At 44.1% G+C, this 27,873-nt stretch overlaps 2 protein-coding genes across 3 annotated transcripts; one reads left to right on the forward strand and one right to left on the reverse strand.

The window, feature by feature from the left end:
* Positions 1-531: 531 nt before the first annotated feature.
* Positions 532-11,312, reverse strand: faxdc2 (fatty acid hydroxylase domain containing 2). Its single transcript, XM_084474060.1, has 9 exons — positions 11,211-11,312; positions 9,506-9,543; positions 7,436-7,533; positions 6,792-6,895; positions 5,291-5,412; positions 4,007-4,212; positions 3,121-3,226; positions 2,608-2,774; positions 532-1,761 (listed from the first exon to the last, which is right to left on the reverse strand). The coding sequence occupies exons 1-9, from the start codon at positions 11,233-11,235 to the stop codon at positions 1,605-1,607; spliced, it is 1,023 nt and encodes a 340-aa protein (XP_084330186.1). The 5' UTR covers positions 11,236-11,312; the 3' UTR covers positions 532-1,604.
* Positions 11,313-11,982: 670 nt separating this feature from the next.
* On the forward strand, positions 11,983-27,603 carry macroh2a1 (macroH2A.1 histone). Of its 2 annotated transcripts, none has more exons than XM_084474062.1 (9): positions 11,983-13,858; positions 14,839-15,057; positions 15,757-15,863; positions 16,396-16,587; positions 17,812-17,919; positions 21,595-21,685; positions 23,072-23,161; positions 25,150-25,324; positions 26,410-27,603. In XM_084474062.1, exons 2-9 carry the CDS (start codon positions 14,886-14,888, stop codon positions 26,573-26,575), a joined length of 1,101 nt encoding a protein of 366 aa, XP_084330188.1. In that variant the 5' UTR covers positions 11,983-13,858; positions 14,839-14,885; the 3' UTR covers positions 26,576-27,603. The 2 variants fall into 2 exon arrangements, with proteins under 2 accessions (XP_084330188.1, XP_084330187.1); XM_084474061.1 differs by having other exon boundaries at positions 11,987-13,854.
* Positions 27,604-27,873: the final 270 nt, after the last annotated feature.

The raw sequence follows: 27,873 nt of genomic DNA on the forward strand, positions 1-27,873 counted from the left end.
GACGCTACGTGTGTGTGTGTGTACCGAACACCATCTCCTGGTACTCAAATGAGTAACTCACTAAAAAAGTTATGTGCACCCCTGATAATAACCGACTGTATAATGAGCGAGAAACAAGTTTGCTATCTTCACAATAAAAAAATCTTTGGCCAAATGACTCCACGTTCCACGACCACCAATCGCTATCAAGATATACACAGCGCGCGTTTCTTTCCCCATCGTTCCAGTCCTGGAGTGGACTGCTCAGTCGTAACTGACCAGTTTATGGGTTAATAAATGTGCCATTTTTACTATAAGAAAATGTTGTCTTTTCCATTTATTTTCTTCTGGGAGTACACCAGAATGCTTAATTGACATGTTAAAATAGCAAAATTTGGCTGGGGGGGATGCCCCCAGACCCCCCTACAACGGTTTAGTTTGTCACCTTTTTCAACCCTTATGAGTTTGCAGGTATGGACCTGGGTGTTGTGCAGTTGTGGTGCCTTAAAGGCATGGCTACTCGACAACTCTTGACTGCTTTTCCATAACAAGTCTGTTTATTTTTCTTTATTTTCTTTTATTCAAAAGCAGCTGAGAACAATGAAGTGTAAAAACCATTGGTGGCCCATTCATCCTGGGCTGCTCCATCAATACTGTCTTAAATTGGATTGATGAAGTCACTGAGGGATACATTCCCTGATCGATAAAACCATTATTCAATTTAGGACCCGGATCAGAAAGGGTTCATCATAGTGCATAATATCAACCTTCAAAACATTAAGTGTCTCCACGATTAAGTGCAAATTTATGCAACGCCCATCAATTGACTAAGTAGAAGTTGTTAAGGGTAAAGAACCCAGCCCCTTTTCACTTCTAACTCAGCAGCAGGTTTCAAAGTCCTAAGACCTGGGTCGAGTCCAGCACGATGGAAGATCAGCGTGGACAGGGCCTGAGAAAGTTCTATTAACAAACATCTGAAATAATAATTATAATAGAAATGACATCACTTAATAATGGAAAGTAAAAGGATTAAGAAAGGCAGTTTAGAATATGAATTAAATGAGTGATTCCATTGCCCATGAACTACAAACAAAACATAAAAACGGAGAGAACAACATTAAGTGTTCCTCATTAGTCATGTAATTCTTGTTAAAATCTACAAGATATCCTCCCAGAGGTTGAAGAATGAGACATGTCCCGCATATTTAGATATATAGTGACAATATACTCCAGCATTCCTCAATCATCTTGTTTCTAATTCAGAATATTTGGAACTGAAATGTCCCATCTTATTTAAAGGAATTACCTACTGGCCAGCCATCGGCTTCCCAACACCTTACATCGTGGGGTCCTTGTAAGAGGTATATATCCAACACTACACCATGCCAGGACCAGCAGTCTGCCTGGTTGGGATCTTTTTCCCTTACTTCTTTTCCAAGTTCCTTAAACAAAACAACATTCCATGGCTTCTCCTAACTTATTTCTTCCTGATCAAAAAAAAAAAATCATTTAACAGGATAATTTCTTTTTTCAGCAGTTTGTTTTCAATATCCAGGGGCCTGTTTACAACCCCTGGATATTGGGACAACCTGCTCCCCTGAGGTCAAAGGTCATGGGTCACTGGATCACTGGAGCTTCTTAGGTTCGTCTGGGATGCTCTCGGTCAGCGGGGTGAGGCTGGTGAGCAGGGCGTGGCGCTCGTACTGCTTGGTCTGCCGGAACTTGCTGTCGGTGCCGTGGAGTCGGTCCAGCACGCCCAGAACCCCGAAGTTCTGGTTGAACCTGAGGAGGAGCACCAGGGAATGAGGCCCAGTTGATTCTACCGTAATACCTTGACGAGGAGCACCAGGGAATGAGCTCCAGTTGATTCTACCTTAATACCCTGGGAATGAGGGAATGAGGCCCAGTTGCTTCTACCTTTATACCCTGAAGAGGAACACCAGGGAATGAGGCCCTCTTCCATTCTACTTCAATGCAGCTGTTGATAAATGACTCATATACACTTTGGGAATGAAAAGGACCTTTAGAAGAAGAAAGAATTGATAACGTTTTGCCCTCTTGAAAACCAGTGGATGTTGGTACATTTCTCCACAATTATGAAATGTTGCATTCATACACCTGGGATTGACAGATGAGATTGATTCCCTGAACCAATCAGGGAAGAGATGCCCCGATTGGTCAGCATTGAGCTGGGAGTAGTCATAATTCTAAATTGGCTTTTTCAGAGGCAGGCGCAGTCAGGGTTACATTAAAGATACTTTAAAAACAATAGAGAGGTTGATTATGTTTGAAGTGCTAGCAAGAATTTCCCAGGACAAGCAGGAGAAAAGTCTTCATTTACACCCACTTGGGAATGTCGATGTTCGTATGGGTTAGCTTTTTCTTGCACCAAGAGAGATACAGTGCTGGCCGAGTTCAGGTTAGCTGTCAGTCAACTAACAGATCCCCGCCTCCAGCACTCTGATTGGTCGAAACCCATATGAAGCCTCTCTGTTGGCGAGTTTCACACAGAAGTGAAACGTCTCCTCAACCCAGATTAGAGCCAGTCAGCCTCAGACTAGATGAGCTAAAGTTTGATTTGTGAGCCCAACCGTTCGCTGACCCCCCCTGGTGCGATGGGAGACTCACTTGAGGTGGTGGAAGTCGTGGAACTCTGGGGAGGGCAGGAAGGGCAGGTGGTAGCCACAGTGGGAGATGGAGGTGCTGATGAAAGCCAGGCAGTACCACAGGCTGGTGGTGCTCAGGTGGGAACCCAGGAGCACCGGGCCGGTCACGGCTGGCAACATGTTGGAGAGCTGGATGAAAGAGACATGGATTTGGACTGGGTTTCAATTATAATACTATTCCTAAATATAACGAACTAATGTAACTAAATATAACTATTCCTAATGACATTGTTCCACAAAGATTGCTACATACATTTGACATCTTTGCATCGTCCATTTATCCATCGTACCACAAAACGGATTGAAACATTCATTTAAAAGATTGAAAAGGTGAAAAGTATCTAGAAATAGTGCGATGCTTTGTTGCATAACATAGTGTTACTTATCTAATGACTCAATCAGGGCTCGAATGTGGTCTCCGACAGTCAGAGTGTTTCTAGTGGAGGAGCAAGGGCGGGGGGGGGGGGGGGCTCACCATGTGCTCCAGAGGGTGGGCGTAGATGGACACCACCCCGATGGGGGCGGTCCATTCGTGGTGCTGCTTATGAATGTGCTTGTAGAGGGTCGGGTGGTGGAAGAGCCTGGTATGGGAGGAGCATGTTCTGTCATAACTGCAGACCACAACTCTGGGTGTAGACCTTTAATGGCTGATTATGGTCCCACGTTCACGCAACGCAAGGGGGTTACGGGCCCCTTACGTCCTTAATGCGGACCCTCCTTGCGTCCACTGCAAGGGCTTGACGTGTGCCTCCCAAAAATTGTAACCTTCCGTCGAGGCGACGCAAGGGCTGTGATCGGTCCGCTCACTAAAACCTGACACAGAACCAAAACAGGTTCACGACTGCGTTGAAGCGTCTGCGGGGTCATTGCGTGAACGTGGGACCATAATCAGCCCTTTAGAAGTTACTGCACAACCATCATGACCTCATGTTCTTTCCATAATGTGCGTAAAACAACGACTGCTCTAGTTCACAGTGTTGAGCAGGTCATCTCTGAATCCTCAGGTTTTCTGTTTTAATGAACGGCAATATTAAACTGCAAATGTATCCCGTTAAGAAACAAAGCAAAGTGCATGCACAAGAGTACTTTGTACAACACAAAGTACTATTGATAAGATAAATGTAGTTATACCTGCACTACGTTACTTCTCCACTGCGGCCATTTCCTCAAAAGATATCTGAACTAGAATGGTTTTGAAGAATAAATACGCCCATCCACGTATCAAACCATAAGGGTTTCCATTCTGCTCCGCTTTTGCCAGAATACCTCAATCTAACCTAAAGAACCGCTTGGGAAGCAAAGTAAAGCCGATCCCATCTTTATATCTCCATGGCCTCCATCAGCTCCACCAGCGGCCCCACCTGTGGGAGTAGTAGAACATGAGCTCCTCCACGAGGCTGCACACAGCCAGCTCCATCAGGCCGCGGTGGAAGGTGGGCAGCTCGGCGTTGAGGGGGTCCCCCCTCCAGCTCGTCAGGTAGTAGATCCCGATCACCATGGGGGCCGACACCATCACCTGGTTGAAGACCACCTGCCGGATGGCGTGCCACAGCTTGCCCTGGTCCACCTGCCAGGGGAGAGCCCATCACCAGGGAGTTTATCACTGCAATCTTTTTCACAGATCAACATCACGTCTAGTGCTGCACCATCTGGTGCTGTTTAAAACCCAGCGTAGCGTGCTGATAACAGAACAAGTGCCAGACTAGCAATTAAATGTTGGCAGAGACCGTCAACATCTTGTGGTTCATTACATTGATTGGACTGCAAAGGTGGTTTAATTCAACCTTTAATCTCAGAACAGATTAAATCTTTCCCTGCACAATGTTAACAAGACATGTGTTTGCGTGTGTGTGTATGTGTGTGTGTGTGTAGACGTGTACTTTATTGTCTTTAAATGTGTGTACCTGTAGTAAGAAATAAAATATGAATCAAAGATTAGATATGTTAGGTAATAGGAGGAATTACAGATAGTCTATCCGACAGTGTTACCCAAGATTCTGCATGGATCCTATGACCAGTGGCTGTAAATGAGTGATAAGACCTGCTCTTTAGTAACCCTCTCTGACTTGGTGACACCGTAGCAAACATGTAAAACACTGTTTAGCTGTAAGGCTTTTTGAAAATATTTTGTAAATGACAGTACTGTTTGTATTTCAACGACATGAGTTTGATACCTTGTTTCTAAATCTAATATTGTATTATAACTTACGTATTATATGGCTTATTACACAATTAAAATTATTTAAAAATCATGTGTGTGATTCATGTGTGATTCATTAATATAAAAATGTTAATGCGTGTGTGTGTTACGTGTGTTAAGTGTGATGTTAGATAAAGTTATTGCCTGATTGGCTGGATCTTTGAGCTGGTAAACACGTTCAGCCCGTCGCTGATCAACTCCCTGCTATCAGCAGCAGCTGTCATTAAGGTTATCTTCATCAAACACACACAGACCTTTGGACAGGTGGACGGACAGGTGGACATAACCTGTCATTGTGTCATTGTGTGTCAGCAGCATGATACACAATGACACATACACACCTATTGACTAGCTCATTTAATCATCTCATTCCCTGGGCTTTGATGTGTCCCGGTCATGACAAGGAGGATGAAGTAGGCAGGAATAAAACAGGGTTTGCACTTACAGGGCTATTCTTGTCAGCCTGCACACGGTAGCGAGTGATGAAGGAGGGCCAGCCCGTCACGTCCACCAATAGCAGCAGCCCGTTGGTGCTCCAGAAAGCCAGCAGGGGGGCCAACATTGTCCCTGTAGGGGCGAGGCGATGAGCGACAAACAGCTAACACACCCCGTATTTAATGTGAGGAATGAGGGGATATTCTAACATTTGCTGGATTAAAAAGAACTTGAACAAATCTTGTTAGCCATCACAATTGCACAATACATTGTCTCTTTAAAGTATAAACAGAGAAGGTAAACATGTAAGCTATCCCATAACCCAATCCCCAAAACCTCAAGCAGATATCAACGTGATTCCCAACGTGATATCTTGTGATAATATCAATAATGTTGTGATAACTCACAGTCTCATGACCGGAGTGTTATTTTTAAAGGTGAAACGCAGGTGAGCTTGTTTATAGTACTATAATGCATTATGTTCCCATCATGTAATTCAGTCAAATTGAGTTCTGAAGAATTAGTAGAAAACTATACATAGCTATATGGAATTATTCATGTTAATCAGTAGATGTTATTGTAGCTTTAGTTTTAGATAATTGGCTACTTGTAGCTTAAGACTCAAATAATAGTTCTAATCTTTACCGTACAGCGTACTTAGCGAATTGGAGTGAATAATTTAAAATCCTTGCCATTAACATGTGTCTTGTGACATTAAGATGCCTGAAACAATGCTTTACTCATAATGGTTGAACTTATGCTCATAATCTCCTTTGAAACCACAAGTTAACAGCCCCCGCTGAATCAGATTGATAAATCTAGCTAGAGAGGGAGTGAGTTTGAGAGTGTGTAGACAGAGAGCGAGAGCAGAGAACAAGGTGCAGAGAGTGAGCAGAGAACAGGGTGCAGAGAGTGAGCAGAGAACAGGGTGCAGAGAGAGTCAAGATAGTGCAGAGAGAGTGAGCAGAGAACAGGGTGCAGAGAGAGAGAGCAGAGAGTGAGCAGAGAACAGGGTGCAGAGAGAGAGTGAAAAGCGTGCATAGAGAGAGTGAGCAGAGAAAAGGGTGCAGAGAGAGTGAAGAGAGTTCAGAGAGAGTGAGCAGAGAACAGGGTGCAAAGAGAGTCAAAAGAGTGCATAGAGAGACTGAGCAGAGTCAGGGTGCAGCAAGAGAGAGTGAAGAGAGTGCAGAGAGAGAGAGTGAGCAGAAAACAGGGTGCAGAGAGAGAGTGAAAAGAGTGCGGACAGAGCGAATGAGTAACTGCTTCATGCCATGTCGTAGTCCGCTGTGCGCGCTTGTGACAACAACCTGAAGATGATCTTGTTTGTCTGGATCGTCTCCCACCATCACGGTCCCCATGGTTCCCACTTCCTGCACTTTTCCTGACCTATCCTGATCAAACCAGGAGGCGGGGCAGGTCCCGCTCCTCTCTACCACGTACCAAACCCACCAGAAAAGCCCTTTTCTGCGGGCCCTTGCGGCTCAAAGCGGGATGAGGGTGGCGGGGCTCACCCAGGTAGAACAGGGTGGCAGGCTGGCCTTCGTACTGCAGGTACAGCCTGGTCCACAGGTCCTGCCAGAAGTCCCCCGACGCGCCCCAGAACCGCTGCAGGTGCCTGGGACAGGAGGAGACCTTTTGCTGGGCTGACCACTGGGTGTTACATCTGGTTATACTTGTACGGGTGCAGGAAGAGACCCTGCCCAGGGTGGTATTCTCTAGAACTGTATTTACTTGAATAATGAATAGGAGGGCCAGACTTATGTGCATGTTCCGACTAGTAGCCTCTAGCGGATTGAGTTGCAGCTGTATCATCTTCAGACTGTCTGAGGTTTTCCCAGGAGGGGAGGAGGACAAGAGGGTTGACTCTTGCCCTGGTTGGGTTTCATATTTGAGAAACAACCTAGTTCTGATATTGTTTCTAAGTTCTAAGTTGGATAGTGCAGGTTTAGGTACGTTAAGTATAAGTCAAAGTTGTTAGCATGGTTGGATGGTAAATTAACAAATGTACCTGTTACACTGAGGGGGGGGGGCTACTCTTCACATGGGGACCTCCATCCCCTCCTGCCCCCCCTTCAGCAGAGCTCCCCTCAGCCCCCCCCCCCCCTCCCCCAGAGAACATCAGCAGCAGTATTATGGATGTAGGCCCAAAGCATACCAAGTCAGCGAGTTTCCGAACGCGGCCAACAGCAAGATCCCGGATCCCATGATGAACACGGCTTTGGTGATGGAGTCCCACAGACCTCCGTGGCCCTTCTGGAGACCAGAGACACAAGGGCCCTGTGTGAGAGGCTCCCCCACACACAAGGCAGAGCAACCACAACAACAATAAATACGCCAGGAAAAGTGATGGACCCTCTTCAATAAGAATCTCTGGTAATCCCACAATTTAAAAAAAACATTGACACATCTTTTAAATGGAAGCAAGTAAACACATTCTTAAGTGCTTTGAGTGGCCACTGGTTAAAAAAAAATGCTACACAAATGCAGTCCATTTACCATTCACCATCACATCGTACTGGACACACAAGCCAACGTGATATTTCAGAACACACCCTTGACCACAAACAAAACAGCACCAACAGTATTCATAGTGGGGTGACACACCTGAACCACTGCCTGCTTCATTAACAAAGAGAACCACATTGCACAATCCTCTTTTATTTCCTTCAGAATTCAGCCCTTTATTTTAGCAGACACACATTAACGTGTGTAGGAAGCACATTAGGCTTACACAACACAAAGATCAGAAGATCAAAGAAAGAAGGTATGTACATTATGCAGCGCTCGTGGAATTAGTGACTCAAACGACACTGGGCCAGGCCTGCACATATCCCTGCAGTGAGTCTGCAGGCCTTCCCTCCTCTTGTCGTCACGCTACCACAGTCCTCTGGGTGATCAGAGAACAGGCAACATTCTAACCCACTGAGGCAATGCTGCGGGTCAGGTTATGCTGCTTCTATGGCATTCTCTCTGAGTCAAGCAGGGAGGTAAGAAACCCATCCTGGGACTTGACACATAAACAAGCAACAGAACAGATATGCTTTGTGAGAGAACAACCACGTGGTAGTGGTTAACCCAAAAACCGATTTGCATAAACAGGATACAGTCAAACTGTTTTATGTTTTAAATATTGTCAAAATATGCCATTTTATCACTGTTGATATAATAAAAGTGTTGTTTGAAAGGGAAACAGGAGTGAAATCCTATTTTAGCCAGTCTAAAGCAGTTTGTGAGCATTCCCCTCTGCTCCGAACAGAGGGGTTGCTCTTTGGTGAGGTTAAAGGGCCTTTTAGTGTACACTTCACGGTCACGTCCAGGGGACACGGCTGGCGAGCTGTGAGTAGAGGTGCGGAGCGCTGGGCAGCGACGGGTGAAGACGGAACCGAGAAAGGGTTAAGCTTTTCAGAGTTCTAGGAAGGAGGAAGATGGTTATCCCCATGGAAACGACTCACCACAGGTCCATGGTGCTTCTTTAGTAGCCTAACGTCAAAGTATATGAGCGTTATGGTCATCAGACCAGATCTGTAGATCTCCTTCCCAGTCAATTTTACAGAACAAATCTTGGCCAGTTTTCAATTAGGCATAGAGGCCCAGTCATTTGGAACAGTTTTCCTGTCACACTCCGAAAACACTCATCCTTAGTTACTTTCAAAAAACATCTTAAAAACAATCTAATTTTAAAAGCTTACGATAATTTATTAACACATGACTGTGTGTTATATTGTCTTTTTGCTTGTCAGTTATTTCTTTAATCTGCTCTTTGAACATAATAACTTAAATGTGCTTGTATTTTGCATTTGTAACATGCTTTTGTAGTTGTTTTTGTTTTGTCTTTTTTTTATTTTATTCGTTCACTTTATTTCTTTACCTTACCTTATTGTAATTTAATGTTAGGTGGGCATCCTTTATAAGCCCTCTGGGGTTTCTTTTGTCCCACCCCTGCATTTATGTATGTCTATGTGCATCTTTTTTTGTTATTTTAATCTTGTTTATCTTGCACACAGAAATAAAACTAAGAAATACAACTAAAGTAGCCTTTAGCCCACAACCTGCATCTTAAAACAGGCTAATTCCAGAAGGTAAATAGCAGTATAACCTGAATACATTGAGTTTAATCCCATAACTCGCTGAGTTGAACCATATTCAGATTCTTCTGTCATTTTGAATTAACAATAATGATTGCGTTATAATAGGTAGTTGGTGGTTGGTACCGTTGTCTTCTTACCTGTTTAACACGGCCGTTCATGACACCTGCCTCCCTGTCTGTTGAGGAAAAAAAAGAGCATTAAGTCTTCACATTAGATCCTATGGTAAAGAGTCACGGACACGGACACGGAAAGCTTTCAATAAGAATAGCATAGGTCCACCAGAGGACATCGTGTTGTTTATTTCGTCCATCGTTTGGTTTGATTATGCATTATGATCAGGGCTGTAGTGGTGGCTAAACGCACGTAAACGCCGTTTACCCACCTCTGGAATTTTGGAAATAGCGTTTACGCACCTCTGAGTGGCGTTTACGCAAAAAAACGTGGCAACATTTCATGTGTTGTACCTACACAAGCACAAGCACAAGCAAGCCGGCTATCAGGAAGCGGCAGGTTGTCTCTATTGATCATTGGCTCGAGAAACGTTTATGCGGTTTGCGATATATATATATAATGGATATTCGGCGATTTCTGAAGCGTCTCCGCAGCGTCTCCCCTCCCAAAGATGCCAACACAAGGCCAAAACTTACAAAGTAAGTTCAAAGAGCAATATTACGTTTATTTTAAGGTTGTTTTGGTTCGCATAAGATGATGCATTCAGTCAGTGACGATAACGTTACCACTAATTGTACACAGCTCTGTGCTAGCGAGTTATGTTTATTGCGTTGCTTTACAGTGTGGGACAAAGCTTATTTTTCTCTTACAATGCAATCTCGGGTTTAAAGTCACAACGAACAGGTGTGGATGATGTTGGTGCATGTCATCACTTTGTAGGAAAATAAAGAACACGCCTACTCTGGCAGAAAGTTCTCAGAAAGCTCCCCTTCTTAAGATGCTTCTCTAATAACAGAAACGTGTGTGAACGTGGACCTGGGCTGTGGACCTGGGCTGTAGCACTTGATTAAACATTCAGACATGCTTTTGTAGGTATTTTAGCAAGGGGTAGATTAGCCAGTAGGCTAAATAAAGTGACTGCCTACCAGGTGTAGGGAGTAGGCACCTACCAGGTGCCTACTTCCGCATAATTCTCCAATACAATTAATTTTACAGTCAGTGGTGAGACAGGCAGTGATGAGAGAGGAGGAACAGGGGGTCAAAGAGAGGGAGGAGAAAGAGAGAGGAGGATAGAATTGGATATAGTGACTGTGAAGGCATGAGAGAGCACTCAGTGATGTAATTGGTACAGTCTAATGGCCAGACATGTGAATTGGATAAAAACATTGGGTAATAGACTGCAGGTAGTATCCCATTTCTTTTCACAAAATGAACATTAAACAATAACCACAATATCATCATAACCATAACCAACAATTTTGACACTGATGTCACAGGTCCGGTATGGTACAAAATATATACGCCGCGCGGTCTGCCTTACTGCATCGTGGGTTTACTCACCTCTGATTTTACCACTACAGCCCTGATTATGATGTTGTTATAAGATATGTTTATACGAAAAGTAAGGTCTAAGGTGCGCGTTGAAAACAATTGCGCAACAAAACGATATGCTCATTGATATATAGGTGCGCTGTTTTATATTCTTGACTTCTTTCAAGTTGTGTTGCAGGTTGCCTACCTACCTAGCGCTGCGTCAAGTGATTCAGCACCAAGTGAACCCAACCACCAGGCTGCGCTTAGAGATGCAATTGGATGCAACCTAATAGGTGTTTATGGTCGTACAAATTAATCTTTTTCTTCACAGTATCAAAGCGAAATGAAGGCACTCACTGTTAGTATCCTTGTCGAAAGTCATCTTTGAAGTAAACAGCAGACGCCGGGTCGCTCTTCGATCTCGCCTACCTTGACCCGAGCCTCTATATACGGTCCTATACGTCCATGTGATTGGTTCAGCGATGGTCAGCTGACCCCTCAAGACTAAGACACGGCAGCGCCACCTGCTGGCGGTCTTCAGTTTGGTCGCGCTGCGGGGGAAATTGCTTTTGAACCGAAGGATCAAAACCTTTAACATTCAGGTTAAAGTTGAAAAAGCAGCATGGCAGCAAGGGAAAGGGCAAAGGTTGTACTCCACACTACAAGCCTACGTTTCCTATGATGGTTATGTTCAAGTAAATAGAAAGAAAAATCGAATAGGATTGAAATGTGTTGAATATAAACGTTGTGTTTGGGTACATTGGAATAACTTAACCCAAGTGGACGAAACTAACTATTTAAGATGCTATTTGTTTCAGATATGTATTCGTAGGGATAGATATATAGGCACTGCATTAATGTAGGACTATGTGAGAGAGGCCTATGTGAGAGAGTAACATTAATGTAGGTGAGAGGGTAACATAATTTAGGCCTGTGTGAGACGTAACCTGACCTCTGACACACTGTCCAACATCATGTCCTTCCTTATCCGAAGTTATCTGCTCCACGTAACAACTAGGGGAGACCGGGGATTGTCAAATATGGTCATTGTCATACCAGGATGACTTTTCATCCAGGAGTCGCAGGCTGAATTGACTGCGTTTTTTAATTGATTTTTGATTGCCTTTTTTAAAGGCCCGTAGACAGTCCTGTCTAGAGGTTGCATTTTATGCGAACAATGGGGAGGCAATGACAGCAGCACAATGCCATTGCTGCGGCAGAAGTTCACACTCTCAATTGAAAGATGTGAGGGGTGATTGTCCAGAATAAGCAAAACTTGCGACTCTGGGGAGCTATGAGTGTGCTGTTGGAAATGTTTCAAATACACAATGAAGTCAGCCTCCTGCATCCATCTAGTGCGATTGGCTGTGCCTATACAGCCAGTCGGTCCATCTCGGACAAAGTGGGGCTTGAAATGGACGCGTGGAAAAATTAACATTGGGGGGATGGTATTTCCAATTGCATTTCCTGCTCCTGCCATTGTGACCAGTGTGCCCCGCTCAGCTGAGGTAAGAGCCCCTACCTGCTTCTCCCCACGTCTGGCTACAATCCTGTCGGGTGTCTGGACTGTCGTAATTCCCGTTTTCCGTAATTGTGCACAAAAAAAGAAAAACAGGTGAACTAGGCGAATTGACCCTTCACAGACTATCTGGATCAGGGCTCTACCTGTATACCCCCGGTGGAAGGCCAGGGTACTGCAGGTCGTGCGCGGGATTTTATTTTCTTGAAATATAAACATTTACATTTTTATCAATTATCAATTACTTTACAGTAAATACGTAATAATGGATTTTTGATATTTCTAAAATTGAGTCGCGTTGTGCATTCAATGTATGTTTGATGTTTGGAGTTAATTCCGTTTTGCTGAACCACTGATCAGAGCGTCCTGGATCACGTGGTCCTACAGGTGGTCTCAGCCAGACTGCTGGACAAAGCTTCTTCACAGACATACTAGCTTTGTCTATCTATTGGTTTCCAAGGAAAGATTTGTTCATATGTGTTGGTTGAATTAGATATAGCGCTGAATTGAATTTCTCTTGAATGAAAAGTTTTTTTCTCAAGGGTTAACTAACCATTATATTATTATATTATCCTATTTGCATAGTGTTCATTTGCAATGCAAGTCACAGTGCTTCACCAGTTCTGTCTTCAAACAGTCAACTGTGTGCAGATCTTTCGGACCATTGCTCGGAAAGGCAGCAGATATAGGCCCTATAGGGCCTGGATCTGTACAAATTTAACTTTAAGGCCATGGTTACTGAAATTACTGAGATAACACTCAGGAAAGGTTCTATTTGTACAGATTATGTTTGCCCTCCGGCGGCATATATTGGTATTGCACAAGTATAATCGTGGTGTTGACACGCACTTTCCAATCTTGGGAGGGGGACTTGATTGAATTTTGAATAGCAATATAGTAAACACTGTGCGTTCGTGTGCACGTACCTCAATGTGTTTTTGTCCCTTTGGCCTTTTATTATAATTATTGCCAACATGGGTTGGTATCTGGGAATGACATTGTGGTTGCAAATTCAGATTGTACAGCTTTGAGTGAGATATGGTAATTTGCTGATTAAACATCATTGATCTAACCTATAATACCACAGGATTGCTAAAGGCCTCCTTCTGAGACTAATCTTATTCAATCAGCACTATCGATGATTCATGCCATTGAAACGTTATGCAATGAAGCACTGAAGCAAACAAATCTAACGTCATGTGATCAGGCAATATAATGCAACCCTGCGTGTCAATAAACGTTTGCCTGGCGCCGCGTTCTGTCCGGAGACACGAGAGCAGGCGGATACGTAGTCAGGTTTCCTCAGTGCTTCCAGTCTGTGGTGCGAACCACTTCCAGTAAAGCGCGCCATCGCACGCATGGCCACAGCGGCGCTCTCCCGCTCCAGACCTCAAGGAGCGCGCTGAGGATTGTGGGAGTCGAGGACGCTGCCCGGGCTTGTTGTCACCGACCGACCGTAGACCTTCTGCCGGGGCCTGTTCTGTAAGTATGTATCTGGGTCTTCTCAACATCCCGTGTTTTCGTCCACCGATGCGCCGTGAGCGCTGAACGCACCGCCTGCGCCCGGAACTCTTCCCACATACTGCTATGTTGTGTTTCTCTCCAATGGAGGCCAGTATGCCGACCAGTGCTGCCCACCACAGCGCTCCGTACCGGTCGGGGAGCTGTCAGGCGCGGCTGTTGTTGGGTTTTACTCGGAGATCAGCTGGGCTTTTTAGGCCGATGTCTTTCGTTGAATGCGAATTCTGCTTTTCATTTTGAACAAGCTGAAATAACGCACATCCGCAACTATTGCGCAGGTTGGTTTGCATGCCATCTGGTTGCGAGTTCACATGCGGAAACAGTGCGACTGTCAGCGTCTCGCTGCTAAATAAACGCCGCTGTTTACGTTAACCTTTTCGGCAACCTGGACCACAGATGTTGCAGAAAACAACAAGGATGTTATCGATTAGCATCAGGCCAGTAATCATTGGTATAGCTCTTGTGTTTTCCAGGAAGAAAAAAAATGCACGAACACCAAAAACGTTAATGGTTATTTTGTTTGTCATTAATACGAGGCGGTGGAGCTTGGTTAATCGATGAGCTCAATTTATTATCAATACCATATGTCTTATCTAACTTTGCACGGTAACAAGAAGACCCACTTATATCTCCGTTAGTTTTAGATGGTAATAAAGGGCGAATTAAATAGTAATGATTACATGAATCAAAAAGCAATGTAATGGATTCTATTTAAATAGTATTAAACAGTGCCGAACGATGTATAATTTAAAAGGTGTGTGTGTGTGTGTGTGTGTGTGTGTGTGTGTGTGTGTGTGTGTGTGTGTGTGTGTGTGTGTGTGTGTGTGTGTGTGTGTGTGTGTGTGTGTGTGTGAAGGAGGACCCTAAGCAGGCCTATATTCATAGCCATTGAGACGCAGAAGAAGAGTCATTGGCTCAGTGAGTATCTCTGGTTGTCCTCTCCAGTGCCAGCAGCAGAATCCTGAGTTCCAGAGCTGAGCGCTGCAGACACCATGTCGAGCCGAGGGGGAAAGAAGAAGGCGACCAAGACGTCCCGGTCCAGCAAGGCGGGGGTCATCTTCCCCGTGGGTCGCATGCTGCGCTACATCAAGAGGGGCCTTCCCAAGTACCGCATCGGCGTTGGGGCCCCCGTCTACATGGCCGCCGTGCTGGAGTACCTCACCGGTGAGATGCCCGGGTCCAGTCTAGTCTCCGGAACGCAGCGCAGGCTACAGCCTCATGAATAAGAGTTTAAGCCAGAATCTGGGCCAACGTTAAACTTTGGTTGGACCAATCGTGTATCAGGAGGCAGGGATTTGTAAGCTTTCCATTGGCCAACAGCAAACTCAAACTCAGTCAGTTGTAGTCCACTTTTCCCGGTGGGAGGACGAGCTAAACCATCCTGTCCGGACACCAATGTTATTTTGAAAAAGTGTGTGTAAAGATCAAATCAACACCCTGTAATCTGGCCATTGTAGAAATACAAAAGACTTGACATGTTTTATTTCACACCAAGAAGAACCATATAAGGTTGCAATGGGACCCTATTTTACTAGGTGGTGTTATGTCAGGTGGTTAGCCATTCCAAACCATTTGAAAACCCGCCTTTTAATAATTCAAATGGGAGTGTCCACCCAGTTGACTCTCATTGTCCCTTTAGGTGCTTGTACAAACCAACAAACACAGACACCTAACACGAGACGGTTGGCCCATTACAGATTTAACATGCCTGTCAATAAAAACAAATGGATATGGCTCACAGCCTGACGTCTGTGTAGTGCAGAGTGCAAGCAGCCTAAAGGGTCGATTTTGATTTTTATATTCAGCTATGTAGTCATTTTAAACTCTGTACGTTTTGTTCTGTTTTTCCATGGTTTGGTTCAGCTGAGATCCTGGAGTTGGCGGGAAATGCCGCCAGGGACAACAAGAAGGGCCGCGTCACTCCACGACACATCCTGTTAGCCATCGCCAACGACGAGGAGCTCAACCAGGTGATGCCCTGTTTAGTGCCCCAGGGCAGCCCTGGGTTTACTGTCTTCACTGCACACAGAATGGAAAAGTGTGTCACACACAACTCATCCTATTGAAAAGAGACGATGAACAGGATTATGACAAAGGTCGCAAAAGGCTTTTGAAGGTGTGCTAAGGATCTGCATCCGTTTCCTTTCTTGCCCGGCGGGTAAGGGTGTATCCGAGCTAATCTAAAATAAAATATAGGTACAAATCCCGTTCACCGTCTTTCCATGGGATGACATTGATGAGTCTGATGTTAATTACGAGTGTTGAGTCCAACGTGGGGATAAGTACAATGCAGCTGACTAAGCTGAGACCTATTAGGTAACAAGCATGTAACTGGCAAAACACATATTTGAAGCATACTTTTTAATATTTTTGAAGTCACAAGCACACCATTTTAAAATCAAGATGTATTGGCAGCAGTCGGCCCGCTTAGTACGCATGCATACCACCTACTGGGATAGACTAAATCCCCTGTCAAACCAGATCCGTCTGTTTGTGTCCCAGCTGCTGAAGGGTGTGACCATTGCAGCGGGCGGAGTCCTGCCCAACATCCACCCAGAGCTGCTGGCCAAGAAGAGAGGAGCCAAGGGCAAACTGGAGACCCCGGTCTCCCCTGCCCCAGAGAAGAAACCCAAGCCCACCAAGAGACCCATGGCTAAGAAATCCAGTGCGAAAAAGACTGGCGGCAGAATCAAGGTAGGCAGGGTAATGCACCTGGGATTAGGGCTTTGACTCTGAACTTTGTTATTTGTTATTCGAATATAATTCGAATATTTAAAAAAATAATAATATTCAAACAAATATTAGGCATCCCTTAATATTCAAACCTTTTATGGGCATTATTTTTTTGTAAACGGGACGTAGACCGACTCATTTCACGGATTCCTGTGAGACCAGGTTGCCTTAATTACATCTGTTGCACATTTAAGGTGAAAACGAAATGTCAACGGAAAGAGGCGGTGGTTGCAAAAAGTATTGTGATCGCTTATTAAGTTCACTCGTTGCTTATAATGGTTTATTCGTTTCCCAGTATCATTTCCTTAATTTAGAAGACAGTTTTGTTAATTTTTGAATTGTAAAATAAATAAAATTATTTTTTGAAGTTGCAGGTTTTTGAAATTATTGGAAGCGAGTCGAGCTGACCTTGCCAGCTGTACCCACGGCCCAAAATAAAGAACAGCCAAGACAATATCCTTAATTCAAACATGCCGTTTCATTTGGCCTCAATTGGCCACGGATGCGAACTTGGAATGAACATGCGCAACAGGGATTTCCAAAGGTTACTGTACAGTGGCAGAGACTGCAGGAGCTGAAACATCACTACGGTAGAGCTAAGAAGGTTCTACGAGCGCTTGTTCAGACCAACCTTACCAATGAACGACACGCAAAATGTTAAGGTAGAACTTAAAGAAGAGGTTACGAATACCGGCGCTTTTGCGCATGGTAAGGCTATGTGCGCGGTGCGCCAACTTTTTTATGAGATAGAGAGACCCCCTTAAAGATGAAAAGATAATTTGAACCTTTCGCCGGCAATTTTGCCTACTATCGAGTTCGCTCACCGTGTGCCTAATGCTTTACAACATTTCCACCCTCTCCATCAATCAACATATTTTTAGGCTTCTGTGAACTATGCTATTGCTTTTATATATAAATAAACAGTTAAAGTTAGGTGCGGCGTGATACAGAACTCTCCAAACTGATTGGACGCCATAGCAGTTATGTATATGCCCATTATACAACAGTTAGGAACCAATCAGATTGCTTGATTTAAACAATAAAAAATAAACAAACAAACTTCGAATATGATTTTTGGGAAAAAGTCAAAGCCCTACCTGGGATGTGGGTGAATGGATACTAGTTCATTCATGAATACGAGATAAGTTGTCAATCCCCACTCTGTGTTTTTGTTGTGATGTGTAGAAACCGGGGGAGGTGAGCAAGGCGGTGTCCGCGGACAGCACTACGGAGGGGTCCCCGTCGGACAGCTTCACCGTTCTCTCCACCAAGAGCCTCTTCCTGGGCCAGAAGGTAGGTGCTCCCTGCTGCTCTCCGTCGGAGACATGGTGGGCCGTATGTCAACGCCACCGCCACCGGTAGCTCACCTCACTTCATCATCTCAATTAATAATAGTACATTTTATTTGATGTATAATATGATTGAAAATGTATGTAACGGCTGTATGTATGTAACGGCTCATTTGGTAGGTAAACGTTCTAGTGTTTCTTATCCAGGAAACCGTCAGCTCTCCCGTTGACTGGTATTAGTTCACAGGCCGGTGTCTGCCCCTCCACAATGCGTAGACGTGTATGTAGCTCAGCAGTGGGGGCAAGCTGTCTGCGGCATCGGTGTGTTTCTCTGCAGACTGCTGCAGGGAAAGGAAAGTGTAGCTGTGCTTCCTTCCTGTGGTCACAAAAGGTTTATTTAATGAGTTTTAGTTTCCGTCCCCGCATACACATCCTTTTGTTCTTGAATTATTAGTAAGATCAAACAGTATTGGATATTTAGGATAGACAGACTACTGCTAAAAGAGTTGTGTCACAAAATAAGTTTATTCTCTTGCAAAGGCAAAATACACAAAATACTAATGTGTGAAAAGGGTTCATATTTAAGGTGAACATGGTTCTGTTCAAATTATTGCAATAATGCAATCCAAAATAGATTTGTATACTTATTTTTAAATCAGGGATGAGGTGAAATTAAAAAGTTAAGTTCTAACCCAACAAGTGCTGGCACAGCATCATTGTGTGTTGCACTTGGGTTGCTTTCCCTGCATTGCTTTGGCCGTGCTGTCAACCCATTCTGCTGCTTTCTGTATTTTCTTCAGTTATTAATCACAAATGTCTTTCTTAAAATCATACTGATTACTAAAGAAGACTTTTAAGAAGAGTGGATTCCTGTGGTTTCCAGATTCCAGCTATATCCTAGTACATTACTTCTGTCAACTTGTTTCAAAAGGGACCTCAAACTAAAGGGCAAGCTAATGATGGTTACAACCGCTAAACTTAATGAAATATATTTTATTAAGGAAGTTAGGTGCACCCAAACACGGGTCAGGGAGTTTTGACCACTGACATACTTTCAAGAAAGAATAGATTTATTGACCGTGTGAGACACAAATACCAGGGATAGAAAATGCTTAATATATCATGGGTTTTAATAAAAACAGAAGATAGTGAATCCAAGTCATTAAAATGGCGGATTGCAGTCAAGTTATTTGTATGTACATAGATTTCCTTTAGTAGATATGCCTTTATATCAGATCTGTGTAGGCTATAATATCCTATATTTGGCCATAATAGTTGGCCAATAGTTGGCCATAGTTGGACAATAGTTGGCCATTTGGACAAAGGCTATCTAATATCCATTCCTCTTCAGAAATAACATAGTGTCCGGTTTCTCCATCAGTGAGGACTATCGCGTCTCTGTGATCGGTGTAGAAGCTAAATGTTACAGAGATGTGATTCTCTTTAGTCTTTATACACCTCTTCAGCAGCACTATGCACCATTATTGTTCAAGTTGTGGACTCTGGAAGTCGGGGGAACTACTTCTACCTCAGCCATGAATCCTGGGGGGGCTGGAGTAAAAATGAAAGAAGGCGCCTACTACCACAGTCCTTCAGTCGACCAGGAACCTAACCCTAACCCTAGTGGTCAGCCCTAGAACCTTTAGAACTCTTCACGTGTTCCAAGGTTATTATCCTTATTTATCATGTAATTAGTGATTTACTTCAATGAAGTAGAAGAATGGATGAGAATATGTGCTATCAGTAAAATTAGACATGTTGTCGCCATAAACAGTTTAGAGTGGGACATTAATAACATAATTCTCATTTACATAAATTGCATACTTGAAAATATGAAAAAATAAGCGTTTCCTATAACACTGGTATGATGTTAAAAAAGTTCCAATGTATTCATAGTAAAGCTGTAACCATATAGAAGGATACCTTGACTTTCCGAATGTAATGATCCTAAAATACATGCTCTGAACCAGCTGATCTCACAGACATGTTGATTTGGGCCTACTGCAGAGACAGACAGACAGACAGACAGACAGACTAGTGACAAGTACTTGAACTACTAAAGCAAGATTGATCTAATAGATAATACTGATTATACGTGTACTGAAGAGGGTTTTTAAAACTTATTAAGAGTCATAAACATATATTCAGATAATTCAATTAAGTTTTAATTCAGCAGGTTGGTACGACTCTTTTTAAATATGATATTATTTACACCCAGCTATTTAAATTTTTTTTTTTTAGTACAAGCCCACAAATGCCACTGAGACCAATTGATGAGCCTCTAATAACAAGCTATTGAGCCCAAGTCCTGCAGAGCTTCGTATTCTGACATGAACACCCAACTCAAAGTCAAGGTATCCTTTTTAATGCGTTATTGTTTTCACTGTAATGGCTTTGCTTCCTTCCTCCTTTCCTTCCTTGCTCCCTTCCCACGTGTCCCCTTTGACTTTGGTTGCTCCTCCCCACTCTGGCATGCCCCCCCCCCCCCCCCGGCCCCCCAGCTCAACCTCATCCACAGTGAGGTCAGCAACTTGGCTGGCTTTGACGTGGAAGGGGTCATCAACCCCACCAATGCTGACCTTGAGCTTAAGGATGACCTAGGTGAGCCAGCCCCCACGCTGCCTTCTGCTTCCTCGCTCCTTTTTCTGTTTCTCTCTGTGTGACCGGGCGAGTTGGGAGGAAAGGTCAGATCTTCTATGAAAAGCATCACATCTTAAATAAACTGTGCCTCAACCGATCAATGCAGGAAGGGAGATCAGGTCACCAATACAACAGTGAAGAGGTGAATATTACGTACATGCGAAAGCGGGTGTGGTCTGATTTAACAGCCAATCAGAACCCAACCCCGGGGTCTGAGTGCTCTGCAGACCTGGTATGCATCATTCCTTGAGGTCTCTACGGACTATACCGGGCTGAAGTTGGTTAGTTAGTTAGTTAGTTAGTTAGTTAGTTAGTTAGTTAGTAAGTATGAATGTTATGTCAGTATGTCAAACCTCGAGGCTCGAAACACGATCGTACTGTAGCAACAAGCGTGCCTAACCTATAAATACCTGCTCCTAACGCATGTGGTCACCCTGCTCTCTGATCGTTAATCAAATAATCAGCGTTTTTATAGACTCCTCCCTAAGCTTCCTGTCCTCCTGCTCGCCCCCCCTATCATAAGGATGTGTTATAGTTTGATTTCAGGTGGCTTTCATACGGTCGGTTTCCTCACATTACCAATACAGGATAGGCAGTGGTCATTTCTGTCTGCCCTGTTGCAGGAAGGCCATTGATTCAACGATGTGAAGCAACCCTGTGCTCAGTTTTTCTCCTGTGGCTTAATCAGCCACTTATCAGTCACTTAATCTCCAGATCTGTGTGTGTGTGTGTGGAGAGCATATTTTTCATCCTCATCATTTTGAATGTCTTCATGGATCTTGAACACTTCTCAGAATCCTGCTTCCTGATTCGACAATGTCATATTGAACCTCCCCCATGTCCTAGTAACACTTGGTACTTCCTATGTGATACAGCCAATAAGGAGCTCTTTCTGTCTGTGTGTGTGTGTGTGTGTGTGTGTGTGTGTGTCCCCCTCCCTCCCTCCCCCCCCCCCCACCACCACCTCACTATGTTTTACCATCATTCATGTTGTTTGCCTGTTGTCATTGTTGTTGCTGTTGTCGTCATTGTCCCGTAGTTACAAGTTGTTCGTGCCGATCTTTCCAACGTTGAGAGCGAGGCGGTCGTTCACCCCACCAGCTCGTCCTTCTATACAGGTGGTGAAGTAGGTAAAGAAGCCCCCCCCCTCCCCCCCTTTGCCGACCCGGACTAGAGGGAGCCCGGTCTCGCGCTCCGTCCGCCATCCTCCCCCCCTCATAGGCTGGCTGTCAGCGCTTTAGCCCCGCTGTCCACTGGGTGGAACGTAACCAAAGTGCTGGCACTCAGGCTGCCCTCTGTCTCTGTCTCGCTGCCGCTGTCCAGCACAATGCTTCAACACTGCTTCACTGTCGGGCAGGTTTAGCCTAACTTATTTATTTCCTGACTTACCTTTTTAAAATAATCACCGAAACGTCTGAACCAAATGTTACTTATTGCTCAGTATTAATTGATTGGGGTTTTTAAGAACCTTTCCCTCAAACTTCTGAGGTACTTGCATGCCCACGTTTCTTCAAATATGTGCTTGAATATTTATCCTTGATCCATTTATCCTTAGTACTCTTAACTCATAAGTTCCTTATGCTAACCAATCTCCTTAGTTAATTTGTTTTCCTAAACACCCTTCCTTCAAATATCGGTGGCTTGTTTTTTGGAATTGATTTGAACATTAATTGGATGTTTTTCTTAGCCCCGCCTCCCTAATCAAAAGGGATTTGTTTTGGTCATCCAGCCCCCTAGCTCGGCTGGGTTGGCTATGGCTATCGATTCATTTTTTTAAATAATTATTGCTTCCAAGTAGTGGGATCGGTCTTATGCCGTTTTCCCTTTGCCAAAAATCTACAATACTTTGCACCCAATAACCGGGTGTGAATTGGCAGGTTACCATGTAAGACAAGATCACTTTTGTTCAAAATGTAATTGAAACATGGGTGAATATGTTTTTTTTCTGTGAACATTATTGCAACCTTAACGTGCCCAACGCCACGCAAACTCTGTCTCCGAGGGCCACTTCCTGTGTGCAACTTTGAACAAAAGTGATGACACCAGTGAGGTGACCTGCACCAGTGAGATTACCTGCAGCAGATTTAAATGATATATATTAGAAAAGTTAAAAAAATACTTAAAAGAAACCAAACTCAACAAAACCGTGTCTAACTATCTATCAAAGTATAAGAGAGATCAAGCTTTCTTTTGAAGTCCTCGTGTCCGTCTTGTTTCTTCTAGTCGACCACGCTGTGGAACTGCTTTGCACACATTCCATTTCAAACCACATCTCCTTTATTTTGTCTGCCTGTTTTGCTCTCAGCTCTGCCTGTACGTTGCCGTCTGTCTGTGTCTGTATCCACCGATCGGCCTATATCTCTGCTGTATCTGTGCTGAACTAAACTAAAGAGGTGGATGGTAGTGTAATGGCCCTGGGGCGCTCTCTCTCTTTCTTTCTTTCTTTCTTTCTTTCTCTCTCTCTCTCTCTCTCTCTCTCTCTCTCTCTCTCTCTCTCTCTCTCTCTCTCCTCTCAGGTAACGCTCTGGAGAAGAAGGGTGGGAAGGAGTTTGCTGAAGCGGTCCTGGAGCTGAAGAAGAAGCACGGCCCTCTAGAGGTGGCTGGAGGTAAGTACACTCAGTGGAATATTTACATGTCAGCCATCTGGGATCAAGCAGTCCTGCTTTGTTTGAGCAGAACTTCATGTGGGAGACGTCCCAGAGCCTGAAACCAGGACGGCTCTTTTCTTCTGAATTATACTGATTCGCTTGATTGAAAGAAGCCTTCAGAATGGGATTTTATAAGGAGCTTTTATACTGTGTCAGGCTCAACAGTGTTGAAAACGACAGTTTAGTTCTGCTGGCCGAGTTTGTTTATTATGCACTGACAGATAACCGCCTCCAGCCACATGATTGATCAAAACATATATGAAGCCAAAGAAAGTGAAACACTGCTCTGCACAGATTTGAGCTCATCTGGTCAGACCAGATATTCATCAAATGTCTTGATTTGTGAGACTTCATGACGTCATGAGGAAATACTTATTAAAAATAATCTAGTGGCTCAATGCTATATTGATGGCTTCCATGGTGAAGTTAGCATAATGGTTCGGGCAAGGGCAGGAATATACCATCAGCTTTCAATCACATGGCACCCTTTGAAAGCAAGTTCCTCGTATGTTATGAGTATGAGGTTTGGATGAATGTGCTTATAAACTCAAACATGTTTGAGTGTTGACACCCTCATTCTGGAACATTGATTCAGTTCCTCCAACGATTTTGGCCAGATGACTGATATCTGATATGACACACACACACACACACACACACACACACACACACACACACACACACACACACACACACACACACACACACACACTCTAAGACGTTTCTTATCCTTTGGTTCTTGACTTATCTGATAATTTCACTCGCTCCGCAACTCTTTTTTTTATGATCAGTCATTACTGAAGGTTTCGTCCATCCGTCGCTCAGCCTCATTTTAATCGCCTATTACACCCACTGGCTGGGCCAGGTCTGCACAGCTTCTTAATCCAGCCCTCTGTGAGGGTCTCACGGGGGGATTACCGTGAGTGTCGAGATGCGAGCCAGACTGGGCTGCTCCGTCACCCCGGGGCCTCAGACCGGCTGTCCTGTAAATAGCAGGGGGGCGGTTCCTGGGTTCCGAGGAAAAGAAAGGGTCCAAGTCAGTATTTGGAAGCAACCATCTGGAGTTTGTAATGAACGGGGGGGGGGGGGATACACACTAATGAGTGCTGTGGATTGGTTCGGTTGAAAGCACGGTGTGAAAACACAGACTGACTTTTATTGTGTTTTTTTTGCGTTAAGGCACGCACACTAATGAGTGCTGTGGATTGGTTCGGTTGAAAGCACGGTGTGAAAACACAGACTGACTTTTATTGTGTTTTTTTTGCGTTAAGGCCAAGTTGTGTTGCTGGAAGGCAACGGTTCCCTGCTGGAGGAAGTTGACCAGAGCTGTGGTTGTTTGAGTTAATTCACACCCAAAGAAAATCTTTGTTTATTTAAAGTGGTCACTTCTAAAGCGCCTCCCCCTCGTCGGACAGCCATCTTACGAAGGAATGGCCCCTGGCCGACTGTCCGTCCAGACGGACTCGGATCACGCGGCGGTGACAGACACGTCTCTTTGGAACCATCTGGAAACGTGCTGGTGTTGAGTCCTCCCCAGTCCCTCAGCCCGTCTGATCCCAGTCACACGCTAGCTGGTGGCTAATAAACGGCCACTCTGGCTGGGGCCGATTTACGCTGACTTACATGAGGAGCGTTTGATGGTGGAATCTAAACCCCTCTGTACTTTCCATCGCCCGGCTGGTGTCATGCTCTAGCCTTCAACTCCACTCTCTCTCCTCGTCTGCTATCTCCTCCTACGGACTGGTTTTATTGTCTCTTGCGAGGCCCATCTTTGTTCCGGCACTGGTTGGTTCTATGCACGAGCAAAATGTTTCTAAAGTTTCTCTCTACGTCTCTTTCTTGCTCTGTCCCTTTCTCTCTCTCGGTGTCTCTGTCTGTCTGTGTCTTGGTGGCCCTCCTGTCTCTGTCTGTCTGTGTTGTGGTGGCCCCCCTGTCTCTGTCTCCAGCGGCTCTGAGCGGGGGCTTTGGGCTTCCTGCTAAGTACGTGATCCACTGCCACAGTCCGAGCTGGGGGTCGGACAAGTGTGAGGAGCTGCTGGAGAAGACGGTGAAGAACTGCCTGGCCCTGGCCGACGACAAGAAGCTCAAGTCCGTGGCCTTCCCCTCCATCGGCAGCGGAAGGTGAGGATGCATGCACATACGCACACACACCTACCCACTCACTTACTCACTCGCTCACTCACTCACTCTTTATCTCAACATTAGTTTGCAGGCTGGTTCCAAGGTCCGTAGTGCTGGTGTGGGGCCGAGGTGGTTGTTTCAGATCGTTGAGGTTCTAAGACAAGTCTTTCTTATGGACGCTCCTCCACTATCGACCACAGAGTATCTGTATATGATCTGCGTCCTCCACTGTACAAAATATATCCCATATAATATAGATGTATCCCTGCTGCTCATGGTTTCTCTGTATTGATCATTTTCTGATCCATACGAGGGCTGGAGTTACTTTACAGCATCATGAATCATGAACTATCTTTGGTCCTGATTTAGATTAAAAAACGGCCTCTGAGGACATGCACTCACTCACTGTGTGAAGAGTTGAATAATGTAAGGCTTTGTTAGTCGACCATCAGCTGTTCTGTACTAAAATGTATTCATGAAACTGCGGGAGGTCAAGTAAAGCTCTTCAACAGGCAACAGGTTGAACACTCACTGTTTACTTTGAGACAACCAGGAGTGTTCCACACTCCTGGTTGTGACCCTGATGTGTGTCTATGAGGCATCATCTCACTGGTTGACTCCAGTTGTCTCTCTCTCTTTGCAGTGTTTACTGGGGGATGTGCTAATAGGCTCAGAAGACAAGGGTGGGCACTAGTGAACAGACACAGCTTTGGCTATGTTTTCTTAGGATCTGGGTGCCATCCATGTTCCCATCCATATTTGTGCCATCCCTTCTCCAGTTTGGTAACCAAAGGTTTGCTGTATAATCACAACAACCTGCAGGTGCCTACCCAAGAACAGCAGTGTTGGACATTACTTGCTGTTTATTGATTCAATTTTTACTATATCACCATGGATTTATCTTAAATCCTCATTTATGAGGGCCTCATGGGATGTTTTAATGGCTTGCTCAAAGCATGCATCTTGAACCAGCAAGAGCGGTCGATTCCAAAGGTTTTCAAATCATTAATGGATCGACAATTGACCTGATTGATGAGCAGACTTATTGTGTCCCAGGATAACCACATGTTAACCCCCCTCACCAGGAACGGCTTCCCCAAGCAGACGGCGGCCCAGCTCATCCTGAAGGCCATCTCCAGCTACTTCGTGGCCACCATGTCGTCCACCATCAAGACGGTGTACTTCGTGCTGTTTGACTCAGAGAGCATAGGCATCTACGTGCAGGAAATGGCCAAGCTGGAAACCAGCTAAACCCCTTTTATGTTCCTTTATGTTTCTTTTAGTTCCACGCCAACCCCACTAAATATCAAACATGTTTTACGCGTGAATTTATGTTTTCTCCTGTATATCTGTGTTGGCTTGTTTGTTTTTTGGGTTTATTTTGTTTAACCTTTGGTTTATAAATGCATCTACTGCACTATTATGACGACAGAGGAGAAAAGGAGAGAAATGTAAATTAGAGAAATTAAAGAAATGTAAAGATGATTTATTATGAGGGTTATTGGGATAGCCTTTATGGGTTGGAGCATGTGTCGTTCTCAATACACATTTGATCTCCGGGGTCGGTTGTTTTCATCTTGATTGAGCTGCTTCTGAGTTTTCTCAGTTGGCTGCTGGTGGAACATGTGTCAGCCTCTTTGTGGTTTTTGATTCCTTGTAAGCGTTGAAACATCCGATTGATTTATTGCACTAATGGTCTGTGTTGTGTGTGCCCATCAATGTTTATGTCCAATATGCGTGTAAGTTAAAAGTAACTGAACAGTGACAAATCTTTATTTTTTTTTATCTGTTTGGCATTCTTGAAGGCATATGAAATTTGAAATGGGAAATGACATGTCATTGACATTTGATTGCTATGAAAAGGAAAGAAATATATTTGTATCATTTTGTTTTGTTGCGGGATGAGGACACCACCGGCCACTAGATGGCGCGCTGTACTCACAAATTGGATTTTCATCACAGCCATTTTTCTGTGCTGGCAAAAACTAACTTTGACGTGGATGTCCACACATAGATATGAGTTGATTTGAGTTGGCTTGAATTAGGAATACGATGTGGATACACACCAGAGAAAATAAAGTTATGCTGCATTTGGACTTTTCGATAACTTTCTTATCAATGTAAATTGCTTTCTATAAATTGCTATACATAACTATTACACACAAGGTCTGTACAAAGTCCAGAAATAAAAATGCCTTTCAAAACGTGTGTTTGTGTTTGGTCTGTAAAGGTGAAAAAAAAAAAAATCAAATATAAACACTTTACTAAACTCTCTGAAACTTTGTTTAAGTCCCATTTTGTTTGTGTGTGTGTGTGTGTGTGTTTGTGTGTGATGCTATGTTTGCAAGTGTTTATTTCTTCAACACTATTTTCTGAATTGTATTCATGTTTAATCCAATAGTCCCGTTTCTTATAAACCTCTAGACCAGTACTGGTGGCTTGCAGAGCATATGGCATAACTGAATCTTTACAAAGAATCAAGGATCTGATGTTTAAATGTTAATTCATGTTTTAATGAATAACCAGTTAATTTAGTTCAGCTCCAATTG

Source organism: Micromesistius poutassou (genome assembly GCF_964030765.1).
Source record: "Micromesistius poutassou genome assembly, chromosome: 10".
Lineage (NCBI taxonomy): Eukaryota > Metazoa > Chordata > Actinopteri > Gadiformes > Gadidae > Micromesistius > Micromesistius poutassou.